Raw genomic sequence first — 20,431 nt, forward strand, 5'->3', positions numbered from 1 at the left:
CATGGCGAGGCAGTGGCTTCGGAACTCGACTGCACATCCCATTCGGCACTGTAATTCCAGACGAAGTCGGCAGTGCATAACATCTGCACGCATCCTGCAGTAGGTTTGGACCAGCGGTACGCGGGCGTTTTGACGTATGACGCATCAACTGGCAGTTTGCTGATATTTTTGCCTCCAATGTGTTTGGAGCAAAGTGCAGAAAAAAGGTTGGTTGGTTGGTTTATGGGGTTTAAAGACGCCGTAGTGGAGGGCTCCGGAAATTTCGACTACCTTACCTTTAACGTGCACTGACTTCGCACAGTACACGGGCCTCTAGAATTTCGCCTCCATAGAAATTCAACCGCCGCGGCCGGGTTCGAACCCGCGTCTTTCGGGTCAGCAGCCGAGCACCATAACCACTGAGCCACCGCGACGGCTAGAAAAAAGCTTTCCGTGAGCACATATATGTCGGGCTCGATTACAAAATGCCGCATGACTTGAAGAGGTTTATGTATAATGAAAAGAGTCAAGTTGACCTCGTAACGCCGCACTGAGGGGAGAGGGGACGGTCACCAACGCGCCTAATCACCCATAGCAAAATAGCGTGCGTCTCAAATTTCCCCATATCTGCCGCAAAAATTTCCGAGACAACGAAAATAACGCACGCCACCGCACACTCAACCGTAAGAACTACGTGAAAGTGGCCCAAGTGAAATGTTGACACATAGCACATTCGATCACTTGAGTCAGGACAAGGTATTTCTTGAAAGCTCGGAAGAGATAACGGCAATGAGTGCCTCATCTTAGCAGCAGGCCCGGCAAGAGCATGGCCAAAAGCCTCGACCTTTCCCGCTACAAGGAACTGGCGTGCTGCACTTCAGCGCTGACGTTGATCGGAATAGGAATCGCGGCTCAAAGGTATCGGCGTTACAGGGCACAGCAAGAAATGCGGTAAACGACTTAATTTTTGCGAGGGCTCGAACTTTCGTGAATCTCATAGCTCGCGAATAATTCCAGCATAAAGTCATCATCATCATCAGCCTGACTACGCCAAAGGCCATATCTGTCGACTTAACCCGGTACTTAATTGGTGTATTCATATAGGAGATGGTGGCCAATTACTACACCAGGGTCGCCAACTCCTGTATTGGAGAGGGAGTGCGTTGTCGGCTGTCGTCACATGGATCAGGCCGCACCCAAGGCCTGGTTATGCAACTTTCTCTCTTTTTTTTCGGTGGAATATTGCGCGGCACCGGGATTCGAACCGCTGTCCTCTTGCACCCGAGGTGGATGCTTTATCTCTATACGCCACCGCTGCCATTTCTGTCAGGTTGTGGACCAAACCGTTTCAGCATAACACGAACTTATAATTCTGTAGAAGAACATCCCTGAGGCTGTTTGTATCTGCAGCTACAAACCTATATCCTAGTGGAAGGGAAGTGTCGGAGCTTCTATTCATTTACTTCCCTTTTCTCCTCCATGAAATTTGTGAAAACCAGGACAAGCACAAAAGCATAGCTTTTGACTCCTTTTGCGAGTAAGATCCTGTATTCGTCTGTGAGCGAGGTGAGTTTACGAAGAGGTACTATAGCAACAAATGAAATGCGAACAAGACAACTGAAGCGCGAGCAGCAAAAAGTTCTTAGCCAGGAAAAGCTCATTATTAGCGAAAGCTAATTTCCTTTGGACGGCGCGAAGTCTAGTACTTTAGAAGTAATAATCAACTCGCTTTCATTTTCTCTCGAGGAGCTGCTATGTTTGTGCTTTTGTGTTGGCACTTCAGTTCTCTTGTTCGCGTTAATTTGTTGTTGGTAGTACGTTAGGTTCCGGCAGAGGCTGCGGAACTCTGCGCGGTGTTCGAATTACAATCGATACTCGCTGTAACGAAACTGTTTATAACGAAATGATGGATATAACGAAGGGATAGCCGCTCTCCCTGGAAGCTTCCATGGATGGTCATTTATTTGCAATCTCTTTTTCACGAAGTTTTCCTACAGTGGGATGTAACGAACCTACAATGAACTCCACTGGCTATTTCGCGTGGATTATGTCAATTTGTAGCGGTGTCCAACACTTCCGCACCGAGTTGATGCGGCAAACTGCAATTCCCCCATTCTTCCTACCTCCTCACTATAATACTCCTCACTCTGCACGGCCCACTGCGAGCGCCCTCTGCTTCTCTGGTTCCATGTGCAGTTTAGTTTCCGTTTTCGCAGCATGGTCACATGATTAAACCCATTTGGCAGCGCGTTTGCTTTCGCTTGTCGGTATCGCGGTTGCGCTGGTTTCAAAGCGTCAAGTGGCGTAAAACGAAAACGAAAAACAATTTCCGTTGACCAGAAGGCGGCCATCGCCAAAGCCTTTGATCTGGCTCATGCATTCTCCACAAGACTTTCCTGTCTTGCGAAGAAGTGTTGTGGCCCGTATGTTAGCTGTGAGGTGAAGCCAACCAAAACAGGTACTCGCAACGAAATCGCCGCTGCGCGCCTTACGGCGGTGCTGGCATCGAGGCACCCTAGCGCGTCCTCTTTTACAGCGGTCCCTATTAAGGCGAAAGCGTTTAATGCCTCATACTGTCGTTAGCAGACGCTGTCGGCAGTCATGTCGACAGAGGCGTCGGCAGATTTGTCCGCCTTTCGGCGTCACTGCTTAAAAATAAACTGCGCCGAGGGTGGGAATCGAACCAGAGCCTTCGGCATTTGAAGCGGAGACACTACCACTCCGCCACGAAGGCTCAGAGTTCGAGCGTGAATAAAGGCGCATCTAGTGAATGCATGGGTTTCATAAATAAGATAAAAGGAATAAAGTGAAGGAAAGGAAAAATAAGAAAGCAAACAAAAATAAAAAATAAAAATAAGAAAACAAACAAAAATAAAAAACAATAGTAAGAAATGAAAATAAAAAATATAAAAATAAGAAAAAGAGCAAAAAAAACAACATATTAAATATAATATGTTGTTTTTTAATAAATAAAATAATAAAATAATAAATAAAAACAAACAGTGCGCCAGGAAACACTTTCGCCTTGCAGCACTTTAGAGAGCCAAAGTGCCCCCCGAATTTTTGGCTTCAGCGCCTAGAAAACTGAGCTAACGGCGATAAATACGTGTTTTGCTGCCGGGCGAACGTCAACATACCCAGAAACAGATAATCTATTTTTTATGAGAAAATAGTTGCATGCAGTTGTCCTCAATGCTGATAAGAAGCGAAAGGTCGCAAACTGTCAGCGCCATGTCGTGCTAAGGATACAAGACCGGACGGGGCGACGTGTGCTCCGGGGCTAAAATGGTCCAGAAACAGCTCTCGCTCTAACGAAAACAAGGCATATACGTTGGCAAAAGTAATGATTATGGCCAAGGATGGTTTCTCATTTAATCGCCAACGCATTTGCTCTGCTCCTTTAGCACTGCAGCACACTAGCTTGCTCTCGGTCTCCGTTGTTTATCGTCTCCACCGCGAGCGTTCAGCGCAAGGATGTTTAGCGGATTGTGTTTCCGCCGCTAAGATAAGCGCACACTGTGCGAGCGTCGCGCACGTGTAAAAATCAGTCGCGCGGCCCACAGTGTGCACTGCATTCCTCGAAACAAGATATGGAACAGCTCTTACGTCTGAGAAGTCATTGTCCTCGTCACTGCCGCAGCTGAAGTCGTCGAGATCGCCGATACCGTGGAGATCGTTGGTGCTGCAGTTGAAGTGCACAATGTTGGGAGAGTCCATCGGCGGCTTGTTCTGCGAGGGCCCTGTGTGCGAAACAGAAACACGCAGTCGAACGTGAGCTGACGGTGACGCCGCCTCCTTGTTCGCGGCGAAAAGTGCAGCCCAGGAATTGGCGATATTCTTTTTACCTATATGTATTCAATGCTCACTTTACAGGGATCCATTTTCAATGAATCACGAAGGACATCATCGGAGTAGAAGGAGCGAAATAAGGACAGGTTATTTTCGTTTACGCCCCGCCGCTGTGGCTCAGTGGTTACGGCGCTCAGCTGCTGACCCGAAAGACGCGGGTTCGATCCCGGCCGCGGCGGCTGAATTTCGATGAAGGCGAAATTCCAGAGGCCCGTGTGCTGTGCGATGTCAGTGCACGTTAAAGAACCCCAGGTGGTCTAAATTTCCGGAGCCCTTCACTACGGCGTCCCTCATAGCCTGAGTTGCTTCGGGACGTTAAACCTCAATAAACCAATAAACCAAACTATTTTCGTTTACGCCGACATATAGGTTAGCGCAGACGCGTGTTGTTCTCGACCTCTTTTTTAAAACCACCTTCGAGGCAACACTGATAATCCCACTGTCTACGCAGTGCGCAGGCATATATGCCAAGAGTATACAGCGCTCGCTTCTGGGCTATAATTGCATGCAACTCAGGAACGAAGCGGCAGATGCCTTTAAAAATAGCCCCTCCAGCCGATGGCATAGTTGGTGCACAGTTTTCAAATGATTGAATGCAGCGCACCACCAGACGGCGAACACAGGTGAGTGGACGGGACGCGTGGTAACAACTCTTGGGACTTGTGAAGAACAAAGAAAACATCCAAAGGCTGGCCCATTGCAGCATGCGCGGTTGTTAGACCTATGACACTCGTCACGATCCTGGACAGAAGCCGCTCGCACGTGGGCTACTAGAGGTACCCTTTATACTCAGGCAAGCTGGAGACAGGCCACCGGCAGCAGTTGGCGCTTACATGGCATGGGGGGGGGGGGGGGGGGGGGGGGGGGGGGAAGGGGAGTTATGATTATAGTGCGTCCTTGCTACCCACAATGAAGCCCCTTCTTGCATCCCGAACGAGTAAATTGTGGTCGCCAAAGCTATGAGGACTCCAGAGGTAACGTGTCTCAATGCTACCGTTCGATATAGATGAACCCCTGGCTCTCAGGGCAGTCCAAACAGATTTTACTACCGGTGCGGACACTGAGCTTCGAAGTGCCTGTACATGACGTGAAACTTGGGCACCGCTTCTAGGCGTTCAAGTTTTATTCCAGGTAGGCGTCGTGAGCAACAGAGCTCAGTGCGCTGCCTCACAACTGCTCGTAACCCCATCTGTGCGCCAAAAAAATTGGGGGACATTTAAGTTGCCTGCTATGGTGTCCTCAAATGAGTGTCCAACGTTCTTCTTCTGATTTCCCGCCAGAACTCCGGCTGGAACCGGTTCCATTACCGTTGTATGGTGTGCATGAGTCATCCCTTACTGTAGAATGTTCGAGCACTGTTTATCGGATTACCCTATAGGATTACGCTAATCTGACCCGCTAATCCACGTTAATTCACCCCCTAAACCATTTTAATCTATATTCGGGGGGGGGGGGGGGGTTCTAACAGCATTTTAGAGGTCCTTTGGAATTTTTGGAGGTAGGCAGACTTCCAAATCTGGTAGGGTCCCTAGGTTTTCAAATTTGGCGGTGCCCTATGATTGGTCCACTGGTGGGCACGCGGTGTCAATTACGTTACGACCTTCTAAATCGCATACATAGATGGCGGGGAGACTGCGGCTGTTTGTGTTTGGTCAGTGGCAGTTCAATAGCTGTGACAAAGGGGTTCAATGGCAGAAGTAGTCCTGCGTGCTGGCTTGGTTTGATTTTATGGGGGGTTTAACGTCCCAAAGCGACTAAGGCTATGTGGACGCCGTAGTGAAGGGCTCCGGATATTTCGACCACCTGACGTCCTTTAACGTGCACTGACATCGCACAGCATATGGGCCCCTAGAATTTCGCCTCTATCGAAATTCGACCGCCACGACCGGTATCGTACCCACGTCTTTCGGTTCAGCCGCCGAGCGCCATAACCACTGAACCGCCGCGGCAGCTCCCTGCGTGCTGGCGTCACCGCTGTGTCCATCACTTCGCGAACAATTTAACGCTGATCCCTCGTCGTACCCTGAGGGCAAGCGGCTGTAAATTGTTTTTATGGCGCGGTTCAGTTGTTCACAGCAAGTGAGGCAGTTGCTGCGCGTCTCCTTGTACCATAAGCACACCGTCCCAACTACGATAGCCAGAGCAGCGACGAGACGTAACACAACACTGGCTAGCCCTGCTCCAGCAAAATGGTTCAATGAGAAAGAATCGCTTAAAGTAGCTGGCCAGATACCAATCACTGGGATAGGAAACCCGCTATAACAAAGACAGCGATGGTAAACGTGCGACACGTCATCTTTTTTTTTTTTTTTTGTTTTCAGCCCTATACACGGCGGCAGCGACACGGAATGCGAGCAGCAGCGCCGCTTGCGTGGGCGCGCGTCGAGGCCCGGGGGGCGCGGCGGTAATGGCGGGCGGGCGCCCTGTCGACACGCGGCCGGCGGTTCAGAGGTCGGGGTCAATCGCGGGCCGCTTATCGCATGCGCCATCGCCCCGCGACCGACCGCGGCCGTCTTATAGCTACGCGCGGTTCAGGCGCAGCCGAGGAACGCAGCACATGCGTGAACGAAATGACGTCGCATCGAACAAGGGGGTAAAGTGCGTCCAGGATACGTTGTCTCGCCGGTGCCATCATGGTGCTTCTACTTGGGATATTGTCTAGGATGCTTGCGCGAAATTACTACTCTTTATTTTAGCAAGCGCTGAAATATGCTTTGAAGATAATGCTTTTGAACTTCTAAATATCCTGATCCTAGAAAGAAATAAACGTTGCAGGAATGGCGTCTCAGTTTCACCGCAGGAGCGGACGACGCAGTGCTACTTAGAACCACGTAATCTGAAAAGCTCCTTGTTTCCACACGCATTTCGTTCGCATGGGAACGGCTATTAAGAGACGTTACCATAATGGCTGCCACTACTGTCAGTGAAATTTAAAAAAAAAATGCAGAGAGAGCGCTGTCGTAGCTTGAGCACTGTAGAGCCAGTATATATGGCATCGAAACCTGCTCCTTCTCCGTCGAATCGTGCTGCATGCCGTGGACAGAACTTAGCGCACTACGTTGCGCGGCTCCGCTGTTTGTGCGAAAAGAGTCGCTGGGCATCGCTGTTGGAGCGCGGTCCACTTTACTCACTAGTTGTGCGGATTCAGTTTAGAAGGAATGCGGCAGTTTCGTTAGGCGTTTGCATGCGGGGAAGTTATGTTACGTTTAGTTTTTAATCAGTTATCGCTCCTTATACGCCGCGACGTCGCGACCGCGCAAGCGTGTAATATTCTGTACTCAGGACTGTTTTTGACCATGCACAACTGTTATCTGTAAAATCAGGCGTTTTATTTCTAAAGGAGCAAGCCACTATCGCCGCCACCAAGTTCATTCTTTCTTATGAATAAAGAGTTGACTTTCGAGTTCTACCTCCAGCCTGTCGTTATACAAGCATGTGACAGTACTGTTGCAACCCTACCCTAAAGTTTTCGAGATCTACCAGTAGATATGCGCAGGGCACGGACAAGTTACCAAATTGTTTCGAATCGAACTTCAGGCATCGTAACTGAGGTAAAATTTAGCTGTTGTAATAAGGGAGTAATTACTCATTGGCATCCACCAGAGCGCAGCCATACGGCTACAAAGGAAAGCTATACAGCTTTCTCACAAAGTTCGTAGTTAAAGAAAAATTCATCCTGGTCCGGGGATCGAACCCGGGACGGCCACTCTGTGGCTCCCAAACTCTATTTCAGTAATTAAAAGTTTTCACCACCACCACCGCCGAACGGGTGGTGGCGTTCCGTAGACTCCCTGGCAGCGCTGCAACACGCTGTCTCCCCAGTTGTAAATAAAGTTTTCACCACCACCACCACCGCTTCACCGGAGCAGTCGCTCTACCAATTGAGCTAATTACTCCCTTATCACAAATCTACTCCACCTTGGGGGTTTCCCCTAAACATTTGACCAAAATTTAGCTGTTAGCTGACTCTACCTAGCATGATATTTAGTACTGACAAAGTTCGTTCCAGACATCAGAGGGAGAGGGAATTAGCTTTATTTGACCAAGGAATTTAGAGCACGCAGTTTCTGTGGTCTCCGCGCCACCCCGCTGCACTACATGTTCATGAGTTCATGGAGTTCCATATCACTCTTTTGGCAGCAAGGCTTCCCGTCCGCACGGAAAGACAGGCGGGCCTCGGTGCGCACCGTGCTCGGACACGTGGCCCACCTTGAGGCTCTGCAGCAAGACCTCGGTGTTCCATGCGTTGCCTCACAAGTCTGCTCCATTCCCGCCACGCATTTCCGATTGCCTTGTCACTTACCACGAGTTATACGATGCCTAGCTGGATGAGTTTGATGAATTCAGTTTTTTTTTTCAATAGTATGAAAAGTGTTGATGCAGGCATCATAGTATCATATGAAAAAACAAAAATCTTCAATTTCTCTAATGTACCTGCATCTTGAAATGGCTAGAACAACTACGCTTTAGAAGTGCGCACATATCCTGTAAAGTCCAACGCAAGGTTGTCTTTTTGTTATTCTTATTATTCTTCTTCTGATAATTATTAAGGCGGTAGTGTTAGAGCTGACGTTCGGAGGAAAAGCCGTGCGTGTTGTCACACTAATTCAGTAATGGTCGACAGGGTTGTGAGGTCACACGTTGAACTGAGGAATAAGAATGATTAAGACTGGAGTTAAATTGCGATTACAAGGCTGCAGCATGACTGAAACATCATACGACGTACAAGTATCTGAAGTAAATTTATTTCGTTGAATAGAAAATTGGGGGTTCAGTTGGAAATCCAACCCATGACCCCTGGGTTGCTAGTATAGTTACGTTAACCCTAAGCTAAGAATGCACGTTCGTTCGACTTTGTTCAAGGAAAAACTTGCGTGTCTTGTGGTGCATCATGTGGTCTGGCATGCCTACTGGTGTATGCCAGGTTGTGCGTGTAATTAAGAGAGATGCTAACTAATCAATAAAGTTGCAATTATCATTAACATTTTCGCGTCATACCATGAAGGCGGAGCTTGAATGACCCCCTAGTTTTGATTACCGTTATTATTGTTATTATTATGTTCTTTCAGTTTTTCATTGTTGTCTCTAGATGGCGGTTGCAGCTCCTTTGTGAACATGTCATTTCGCTTCCACACGCTTCGTGTGGGCTGTGCAAGTTCTTATGTGGTGCTCAACCCTTTCAGGCTGCATGTGTGCAACTGCGTAAGTTGCTAGTTCGATCGCGGCCTTTTCTGGCAATGCGCTGCAACCAGCAGTGACTTATTTGTTTCAGACGAATTCAGCGCTGTTCATGTCACAAATGGGCTGCTTTTTCGTTTTCGCTCCCGAGTGCAGTATAACATTGTATTTTCGAAGGGAATGAGGTTGGATAGCACGTCCTTCGACGCACCCGTTTTGACAGATTTGATCTCCTTGAACAGGATGATGAGAGTGAATTTTTATGGCGCAGGGCCAAAGAGTGCCATGGCACAAGGTGTTTCTCGTCTTCTCAAGGTGCGGTCAGAGACCTATTTCCCAAGCAATAACCCTAAAGAACCAGGCGAGGGGAAAGCTTTGTACCCATTGTGTCACCGGCGAGCACCTGGCGGCACTGGGGATCGAAACCCGCACCTCCCACATGTGAGGCGGATGCTGAAACCACTAGGTTACCACTGCGGTCTTTGTCGCCTACAATAATATTTTTGTGTGTGTGTGCGGAGGGGGGGGGGGGGGGGGGGTAGCATCCCCTGATACCTCGAGTACTCATTCGACTAACCCTGTTGTTTAGATGTTACGATTTCCATCCTTTATGAGACTTTATACGAAATATTGTGCATGGCTGTAAAAAAGTAACCGTTGGTGTTTCGTGTTTCGAACTTGAACAAACGTCTTTCCTGAGGCCTGAGTAGCATATCTAGGTGGCAAATTTTGCTCAAAGACGAATGGCGAGCGGCGCCAGAAAGGGTTAAGAAAATTTATTGGCGATCCATCTCGATCCCAGAATAAGTGCAAAGAACCAAGTGCTCGGAAGTATGTGAGAAGACGTCTGGATATCGCGTTCTCTTCAAAACGCCATTTAAACGTCACGCAACGCACTATTCTGCGACATTCGCTCATGAGCTATACTGACATCGCAGCAGACGTATAGCAGTCATTGTCCTGAACTATTCGTTCATTCCCCACGCCTGCTCTCGAGGTGAGGTGAGGTCACGTTTTTCACCTGCCTTCATCGACCTCTGCTACATATGTTGTCACCCTGATTCGCGAGCCATTTTAAGCGATCATTCAGCATCCTGAACACTCGGCGCGTTCTTGAACAAGATTAGAAACTCCGCGCAAAGAACCTGATCGTAAAAGCGGCGCATCCTGATAGCTCTGCGGCGGGGCAAATCGCTATTTTCCTCCGGGGACTTTTTTTGTCGGTGCGGTTGTTTCGCCGACTATTTGTCTGCTGTCATGGAGAAACGCGTCCGCGGAGAGAGCGCGACCGCGAAGCCATCACGAGCCCCGGCGAAGAAGGAGGGATGACGTCGGATGCGGCTTTGTTTCGGCCGCCGCTCCTCTCGCCGCTGGGAATGAGAGCACGCCCCTTGCGACCCTCCTCTGCGCGCCCATATCGCACTGCTGTCCCGAGGCATTCGCCACAGCGAAGGTCGCCCCCCGGCGTTTCGGCCGGGAACAGGTTCCTCCAATGAAGCGGATGTTGCGCGGGGGTCATCGGGGGCGCGCACGATGCCTATCGGGCGTCGTGACCAACAATAAATAATTACCATAATGGCGCTAATGGCGGCGCATTCCTGCGCAGGGTCGCGTGCCGAGTGCGGGGGCGGCCGACCCCGGGGCGAGCATGCGGACGCGCCGGGCCCAATTAGGCGGCCGCCGCGCTCGAGTTTCGCGGCCCAACACAATGGCCGCGCAGGCGCATAGCGCACGCGCGCGCACGGCCGTTCATCATCGTGCAGCCCCGACCGCGCGTCGCCCCGCGAGACACGAGCGCGGTTGACGGGGCATGCCCCTCCGCTCGCATCTCAGACGCTGTGCCGCTCCTGCGACCTTTGGAGCGTTTTAGCAATGCGCCGGAGTACTAGCATAGAAGTATGAATGGCTTGGACATGACGTCACGGTCGCCATGACGGTGGACCGTTTAAAGCTTCTACAGCGCTCACAGGAACAGACGACGATAAGCGCATTAGAAAACGGGCAGATTTTCATCGTTGCCCTGCTCTACCAACATGGCGACTGCTAGGAGGTCAGTAAAAGATGGATTCCACATGACGTCACGGGCGCCGTAATGGTGGACCACGGATAGCTTCCACGGTGCACATCGTAGAAAATGGCGATGTACGGACTAGATTTGCCCACAAGCTTTCACCGTTGAGACGCGGACATGACAACTATATGAGGGTTGCCTGAGATGGCTTGATCGTGGTGTCACGGCCGCATGGTGATGTACCACGGCCCACGGGTAAAGTGTGCTATGCAGATCGGAGCAGATAGCGGTAAGCGGAGCAGATAAGCAGTGGCCTTTCATTGTGGTCGTGATGTACACCATACGGCGACCGCTGTTGCAGCAGTGCAATTCACTTATATCGTAGAAAGCGGATCCCTGCTGCGCGTGCGCAATGCTCGGGTGGAAACGTGAACTTTACATATCTGCCACTGCGCACGTGCAACAGCGAGCGGGCACCCGTCTGGTCTGGTGCTGAGCGGGCGTGAATTTGAAGGTGATCACTTCACGGTAAACCTACTTGGACAAAGTGCTCTTACCGCAATCTATACTTTGAAGAACAGCGAACAAATGCATGAAATTAGTTGGCTCCTTCGTCCTTGTAATCTTCACCACCACTTTTTGAGAAGACGAGGGACGGTATTACCAGAAAAAGAAGGAAAGAATCGTTTTCGTCGCCTGGCACGAAAGCGATGGACCTCATATTGACGCCTGCTGTGCGTCTCCGCCATTCTAGGAAACACTCTTTTGTCGCGTAGAGCGCCGATTGATAGTGCCTGTCTGCCAGTGAAAGGTTCGGGCGGCCTGCGAGCGCAACGAGGAAGACCTCTCGGCACGGCGCCCCTGCGGTCTCACCCTTGGACGGCGTCCTTGGCAATACGCGTCAGGGACAACGACGCGAAGCTCGCGCGGTTTTACCGGAAAAACGGAGCGGTTCGAGTGCCTCCCTCTCTGCGACTCTGGCGGCCGGTCGTGCGGTGATAACATGCGCTCAGTCGCGACGCGCGCAGCCATGCGAGCGAAGGAATTAAGCCACCGTGATCGCCGCTACACTAAAGGCAGGCAGAGCGCGGAAGGTACGGCGCGGAGCTGGAAAGATCTGCCCTGTTTGTTTTGTTGTTTGTTTTTCAGCGGAAAGGGGGGGGGGGGGATCACTTGTTTTTCTTTCTTTCCATCCTGCTACCGTTGGCGTGCATCCTGCGATTCGCGTGCTTGCTACCGCGGCATGCATGGGCGAGACATTAAAACCACTGTCGCGAATCCGCTGCGACCAGCCGCGCGAAGGAAGCGGCAGTGAAGGACAATTCATTTGATTAGCTTTCAGTTGCATGGGTAGCATCGACCTCTTAGACAGCGCTCGAAGCCTGTCTCACGTACCAACTGTGTCCTTTTGGCAGCGTTAGCTGTTCTTAACTCCTTACTCAGTTTTGCGCCGATGGCATCGGCGTCCGCAAGCCACAGCGGTACAAATGCACCTCCCACATTACGAGACGGATTCCGTAACATCTAGGGCACCGCGGTGGCCAATCATGCGGTGCCTCCGACTACCTCATTCCCAACGCCATTGTTTCAGAGGCGACCGACCTCGAAGCAGTCGCTGCATCCAGGAAAAATGCATTAACTAAGCCTTGAAAAGCAAGAATATTACTAAAGATATGCAACACACAACAGCGCTTTTCAGCGATCACAATGCAGTGTTATTCGCTGCCTTGAAAAAACCAACAACAATTAGATATGCGTTCATTTCTTCACGATCACAAGCCAGCTGAAGCCGGTTACAAAATCGTAACCACCCTCTGATTTTCCTTCGGTAGCGTTAAGTTTATCAGGAAGCAATCAATACCAGCTACAGCTCTGCCGTCTGAAGCTGGTAAGGAAGCATTTTAAAGCAAGCAAAATGAAGTACTGAAAGGGGCCACAGGTTTTCGCGTATCTGTATACATCCCGCCTTAACGCTTTCACCGCACCACTGCTATGAACAAAACAGCGCTAAGACAACATCGGATATGCGCTGCCTCTGAATTCAGTTCCGAGAAAAAAACGTCGCGCACACAGCTGTCCAGCACACTTCTCCAATAGTGTCTGAAAAGCACTTGCCTAACAAGGAAAGGCGGAATGAGACGAACGTTCCGGAAGTTTATATAGACACTTACCGGCACAGTTCCGCTTGCGGCTAGGCCACAGCTGGGCTCGGCACAGCTGCGACAGCATCGTCGGCCGCCGGGGCAGTCATAGGCACGGCTGCGGGGAGACACGAAGTGTGAACGAGGCGATTAGCAGCTGCAGCACACGGCTCGCTGCTACGCAGTAACTTAAAGCAGATGCTCGAAATATCGCATAATGGTTGACATGGGCTTCTGGGTTCACCACGGTCGGGAAAACGCACTCTTCTGACGCCTTGTTACCTTTCGAGAAAGCCTGAATACCGCCATATGCAAATGTGGCGTCAAAACGTACGAGTAACCCATCGGCTAAAGTCGTTTCTCTCTTACAACTAAGGATATTGATTCACAGCTGAGCTGAGCATGATATGCTTGCATTTACACGCGACTTAGCGCCACGCATGCCAAAACGAGGGATTCGTGCATAACCGTCGATAAGCCTGACCGTATTTATCATTTGTAATAAGGGAGCAATTACAAATTAGCATCCACTCAAGAGCAGACGGACGTCTACAAATTACTCCCTTATTACTCTCTTATTACAAAACTACTTCACCTTGGGGGATCCTCTAAACGTTGGACTAGCGCTTATTTCGGGTCTTGGCACGTGTGGTGCCGCAGTCAGCGAAGGGGCTCACAAAAGGTTGCAGAGCAAAGGAGTTCATTAACACAAAAGGAGAAGTACTTCTCCACACATTATCGAGGGCGGCCCGGAGAAGCATATAGCAGCACGCCGTCTGTTGCAAAGGGACACAGCGAAAAACACGATGCAATGTTTGTCCTCAGTAAAAATTTGTTCTGTGGCTCTTTGTGGCTATATTGATATTTGGGCAGCTTCAAGATACACATGTAATGCTGAGAAAAGTGCATTTAAAAAGGGAGCATTATATTCCCCGTTACTCGATTCAAACTCGTGATGTCATGAATGAAAATGACGTACTCCGTGATCACAGTTTGTAAGTGAATGACATGACTAGGCTCAGAGATCCGCATAACAGTAATGTCTTGGCGTCACCGCAGTCAATCGCTTGGCATCATCGCAGTAGCCTCTTTGTCATTAGAACTCGATAATCTATTTCGGCCAACTTCAGTCCGTCCTTAGTGTCCCTTCAGCCCGATGCTTCGAAGCCCTACCGAGTGCAGAGAAGTTCCATTTTCACCGCAATTCGCACTGAATGCATAAAATACGCTTTCCGCGCGATAACAGTCGGCCGTATATGGACGCGAAAGGCAAGATGCATACCGAGCCGACTGGGAAGTGCTACGGAGAAGGCGGCGTCTCTTCGAACCTTAGGGCGTGCCACTGAGACCACGTGAGGTTGCCACGAGCACGACAGCTATTCTAGAAGCCAAACTTATAATGGCAACGGAACATACACACTGATCAGCCGCAAAGACCCGCAATTCTTCGCGGCTGACTTAGACGCTCTGGTGGCGGATTCTTTGCCTATACGTAGCATTCCGTTGCCACTGATGTTGAGAAAGCCTACAGGGAAACATCCATGAACGCCGGTTTGCATTTGCGCCGACAGAACACACACAGCCACGGCAGATGGTGCGGCTGCTGAGCCCAAGGTTGCGGGATCGAATGCCAGCGCACGGTGAAAGTGTAAATGCGGAATGTAAAAAAAAAAAAAAATCACTGTGATGCGCGATGTGAGCGCTTGTTAAACGAATCGAAGGTGGTCGAAAATAATTTGGAGCGACCCTCTACACGATGCGTCTACACGGTGCCGACATCGCGCCAGAATACATGCGCTTTCGAGAAGCTTACAGGCAAAGCAACCTCTCCGGTGCACGTAACTCGTCGAAATAGCCAGAATTTGTTGGGCCACAGCGCCGAGGGTAACCGCGTTATCGAAATTCTAAAAACTGATATGGATTTATTTGAAGTGGGCTACACGCCTCTCAGTAATTACGAAGCCTAACAGTAATAGGTAAAAAGAACCAGAAACTTAAATTGCTGGGCTAGTTGGTTCATAATGTTGTCAGGAGGGTGTGTTCCTCCTTTTTTCTTGTCCTGCGTCTGTGTTCCGATGGTCCCATTCTGACAACAATAGTTAACCAGCCTGCTGGTTATCAGGTCTTAGCTGTATTCTGATGTACTTCACCGCTGACAATGCTACGCCGAAAAAAAGCGTTGTTCTAAATGATAAAGCAAATTTTTAAAAATTGTGTAAAGTCTTAGGCGAAACACACTGTTTACTATCCATGGTAAACGTATTTCGGCGACAGCGGACGGGGGCCCGCGAGAGGAGAACGTTGACGGCTGCCGCCATCTAGACTGTGACCGTGCGCATGAGCTGCTCAGGCGTGATTTTTTGACGACGCAGCCAGCGGATTCTAGCTAATATTGAGCGTGTCCGACCTATCTCAAATTAATTAGTTCATTAACGGTCCAGCGAACGAGTGAGTGAGGGAACGAGCGAACTTTGTGCGGACGAGTGGCCGTAAAGGACTGCACAAAGAGGACGTCGCGCGGAGAGCTGTCCAGCCACGCAGCTGCACTGAAACCCACTTTCTTGATTTCTTACTTTCCGTTGCTTCTAGGAAGTCGCCGAACGGTGCTACAGCTCTCTTTCGTGCGAATAAAAAAACTGCACTCATTCTCTGCAACGCAAAGAAAAAGGTAATGGTATATCTGACTCCGCTCACTTGTGAAGTGTGTGAGCAGCAAAACAGATAACAGATAAGGTGCGTATGGGCAAAGCTTGTGCAGACGTGAGCAGGCTTGTCTAGAGCGCTCAAGTTGTGGTCCGCAGAGCACAAGATGCGAAACACAGCAGGTAGTGGTCTTCACAGGTAACTGTCGCCCTCAAGCTCTGAGAAATAGCAAAAATAGCAACATGAGCGATAAAGGCACGAGTACAATGCTCAAGGTTCGGCAGTAAGGTTTCACGTTATTTGTCTCGCACCACACCGCTCCAGCGCTGTTAAATGAAAAGCCTGCACACATCTGTACGGCGGACAACGCCTGACACGCTCAAAAAAACAAAAGAAAAAAAAGTTGCAGCCGCTTTTCCGCAAATGCATTTCTATTAAGAAATTACCCCCGATTTCTGCTCTACCATTTAGCAGACAAAGTTAACTTGTGAGTGCAGTGCAGTTCTGTTGGTCTCGTCCCTTCACGCCACGTGTACCTGCGGCGAGACTTTTCGCTGCGACGCTGCAACTATAGTGTATACACCTAAAGTTCTGCTGCAAAGAGGGGTATATATGACTGGATTTACGACTTGACGGTCTGAAGGCGTGCATGTTAGAAGTCGTATTCTGTACATTAGAAGTCGCCCCCTGTTGGCCTGTCTGGCTCTTCAGCGGACAGAGGGCCGCCGCTGAAGGAAAAGACGTCGGCCAGAAGGAGGGGTAGCAGTGACCAAACGGTTATCTAGTCGTAATATTTATTTAGATAGCTTCGGTAGTCAGCAACTCACCACCAGCGCACATGGCTGCTCTGGTCAGAGGGACCATAAAAGTCCAAGTCGGGCGTCTCCTTGCCACCGGAGTATCAGTTTATAAAGCTGGCGTCGTCGCTTAGGTGGACGCGGTTGTCAATATTTCCTCTTACATTGCTTTCAACTTTGCCCTGACTGCCGATGGCTGCGATTGTGGCTCAGCTTGACTCAGGGGACAGGCCCGTGACTTCCCATTTCATTCGTCCTTCGTCGCAACTATAGAAACAAGTCTGCCTATAATTGTACACGATAAGTGTAAAGCATGCATGTCCTGGTCTTGTCACAGAGTTTGCAAAGGACGTTGTTGTATGCGTGCTTCAAAAGGAGACTGTTTTTCGCGGTGACAGGCCTGCAACCCTTATAAAAATGGTCTGTAGACAGTCTGTAGACTTCTTATTGACTCTATTGACTTCCTATAGACATTGATTTTTGTCTATTCATAGTTTATAGACTGTCTATAGACAAAAGTCTACTAAAAGATTACGGTCATAAATCTATAGATTGTCTATAGACTGTCTATGGCATTTGTATTGCCTATAGACTGTTCTTTAGGATTTGTCTATAGACAGTCTATAGATATTATACACAGAAGTCTATAGACACTCTATAGACGGTCTAAAACATTTTTTGTAAGGTAAATGCAATTCTCTGGCCTCCCAGTGTCAAGGAAACATGTCAGATTCAAATTCGAACAAAATATAACTTATTTTCTTGTCAATGACTAATAAGCTGTTAGTCTAATAAGAAATGCAGAAAATAGAGTAGCCCATAGATTTTCAGTTCAATGCATCTTTATTACAGCTGTTTGCGTATTAGTTGTCAATAAGCAAATAGGTTATTAGTGCTACGAATGGAATTTTCGTCGTCTCGACTGCTGCAGATTAGAGCTGCAGCGCTCTCGCGCGAAATGTTACTTCGGAGCGGCCATCCATAAAAGCGACGCGCTACAACATGTAATGTGCCATATGCAGGTCGCATAGTACTTTAATTTGCCAGAATAAGGCGCGCAGTACGCTGAAGAAAAATAACCAAAGCAAGTGTGTAGATACTTCGGAGCAATGGCGCAAACAGGACAAGGGACCAAGAACGAGTAGACACACTCAGCGCTGTGTGTGTCTACTCGTTCTTGGTCCCTTGTCCTGTTTGTGCTATTGCTCCGAAGTATGAACCAACAAGCCCGAATTTCAACAAGTGTGTAGAGTTGCAGACAGGAGCACACGTTACGTCGACAGGCCTGTACTGTTCATTTTTCAATTTATTATATCCGATTGCTCCTACTTACTCTATTTAACTGAAATTAAAGCGCTTTTTTTTTCGTGAAAATCGTGTCTCGAAACCGCATGCCCGTTACAATCGGATACAAAACCGAGGCCCTACTACGAACGGGTTGCGTGCTAGAAATCGGACGCGCGTTAGAATAGGGAAATTACGGCATTACAACTGCGCACTGGGAAGTTCTTACGTAGCTTCACACATTCTGAGATACAGTGGCTACGTTCTTCTTGAAGTGCAAGCCTGTAGATGAACATGACAAGTAAAAATGTCCGGCCTTCTGCAGTAGTGGTTTTGCAGCAAGACCTTTCGTCCAAGAACGTGCGATGCTGCTATGAGAGAGGCACGTCACCAATAACGACCACCTTGCTTGAAGGAACGAACGACATTTTTAGAGCGCAGCTCTTATAGGCGCCCGTTTCTGCGTTTCACGGCGTCGCCGTTGACCGACTGTTGTAGCCAGCAGTGGACACCCTTTAAGCTGCGAAAGCAATGGAGCGGGAGCTTGAAAAAAAGAAAGTGAAAGTGCAGCCTCCTCCCTCCCTTAGCAACCGGCATGCCAGTGGGGGGCGCAGCTGTGCATAGCAACCGTGACGTCACACAGTAGCGGTAGAACGAGCGCGCGCGCGTCGGCGGTGGCAGCTACACTGCCGCTCCTTCGCCAGACGTCTCGTTGCAGGCGAGTGAGTGAGCCGCATTGCTGCGAAGCGGCCCAGTGATTCCATGCCTAGCAGTTCGGGGAAGCGGCAGTGGGTTGACCACAAGGCTTTCGCCAAGCACACATTAGAATTTCCAAAGTGGCTTCGGTATTTTTTGAGGAAAGAAAATGCGCAGTATCTGTCTTCCACAGCTGCGAAATCAATAGAGCGGGGGCATGGAAAGCAGAGGGTAAAATTTGTAAATTAGTTTTTGAGGAAAGGAAATGCGCAGTATCTGTCTCACACATATCGGTGGACACCTGAACCAGAGGGAAGGCGCATAACTGCCCTCTTGGAGCAGTGCTTTAAGCTCCGTGGCGGTAGTGAAAGATGTGCGCTGCATGCTTTGGCATTGACAACGTTGTGCCAGAAACGCTGCTACCTGCCAGGGTGGCAGGGTGGGTGGGGACTTTAATGTAGATATAAAGACAAGCGGGAATTGCTTAACACTTTTGCAGGGGAACATTACGTTCCTCTTGCTCGTAACAGCGATAGCGCTTGCTGCCGCCCACGCCAATTCGAGAATCATCATTACGGACTCCCGAAAAGCATGTGATCATTACTTGGCAGGGGAGATCTCCTCCTTAGCTGCTTGCATTCTAAGACGGACTGCCACGGATCCAACACCGAAAAGAATCATTTGGGCTCCTGGCCATCAGGGCTTACGAGGTAATGAGGCCGCTGACGCGGCTGCCCGAGCGCTTATTCACCGGGCTCCTCATCCCAGCTCTTCTGGCTCGGAGACTAACCAGCCGCTGCTGCGATTCAGGGAAATAATAACGCATTATAACGACAACCACCGCCTTTTCCCGGCCCCTGCAAAGGGGCTGAGTAAGACGGAGGAGCGAACTTTAAGGCGCCTGCAGACAGGTACTCTACTCTGTCCTGCAATCTTAAAACATTACGATCCTAACACGGATGGGCGATGCCCGCGCCGTGGGGAGACCTGTGATATCTTCCACATGGTGTGGGCATGTACACAAAATCCCCACCTCCCCTCTTCCCCTACCCCTTCCAGATAGGCATGGGAGACTGCCCTCCTCAACTGCTCCTCGCTTGAGTCCCAAAGGGAGAGCTCTGGTGAAACGGGCGAGAGACGGGGCATTGCCATGCGGTGTCCCGGACTAGGGACGCCGACCATGTAGCAGGGCCACTCTTTGGCTCCCAATCTCTATTTCAGCAATTAAAAGTTTTCACCACCACCACCTCCCACAGCTGTGACAACCTCGCGAAATACTTGCGCAGACTTCGACTTTGAGAACCAGGCATTGGGGCAGCAAGTCGAGCATATATCCATCTATTTCTCCGTCCACAAAGCTTCCTTCATGACAATCAAGAACGGTTAGTGGAGTGTTTCTTGTAAAAGGAATATGTGTGAAAAATAACAAGTCTGTAATTGTACACACATGTCTTGCTCGAATTTGCCTCAATGTATCGAAAAGCTATAACATCTGATGAGCTGCGCTCGAATTTCGCATTCGGAAGTAACGTAATCATCGGCAATTTTCTTTTTTTTAAAGTGTAGACTGGATGGATGTGGTACAGGAACCCGGTGTACTGATTTGAAGTATAACACACCAGTCCCGAACGGTCGCATGCTGAATTCCGAATTCTATGACAGGCGCGAATTTTTAAACTACCGCAGCGCTACTGGCTTAAGAGCTTTTTTGTTGGCATGTATGGAGAAGTACCCCCCCCATCCCCAATCCCACTCATTCTTCCTGGGAGGCTGCCTTACGGACCGCTCAGTCCGCCGGCCAGAAATGGCTGGTGGATCGGGCTTTACGTGAAGCACAAGCCCGTGGACTCTTG

General features: G+C 49.6%; 1 protein-coding gene across 5 annotated transcripts in view; it reads right to left on the bottom strand.

The window, feature by feature from the left end:
* LOC149364912 (uncharacterized) overlaps nt 1–20,431 on the bottom strand; it is a 112,692-nt gene that overhangs the window by 2,637 nt on the left and 89,624 nt on the right. For all 5 annotated transcript variants that reach the window (XM_089574888.1, XM_089574890.1, XM_089574887.1 and 2 more), the window contains exons 2-3: nt 13,189–13,276; nt 3,586–3,719 (exon numbers count right to left, since the gene is read on the bottom strand). In XM_089574888.1, the coding sequence (XP_089431014.1) occupies nt 3,586–3,719; nt 13,189–13,246 (192 nt within the window). In that variant the 5' untranslated portion in view covers nt 13,247–13,276. The remainder of the gene's footprint in view (nt 1–3,585; nt 3,720–13,188; nt 13,277–20,431) is intronic.

Source organism: Amblyomma mixtum, chromosome 2, assembly GCF_055824585.1.
Source record: "Amblyomma mixtum isolate Tamu chromosome 2, ASM5582458v1, whole genome shotgun sequence".
NCBI classification, from domain to species: Eukaryota; Metazoa; Arthropoda; class Arachnida; order Ixodida; family Ixodidae; genus Amblyomma; species Amblyomma mixtum.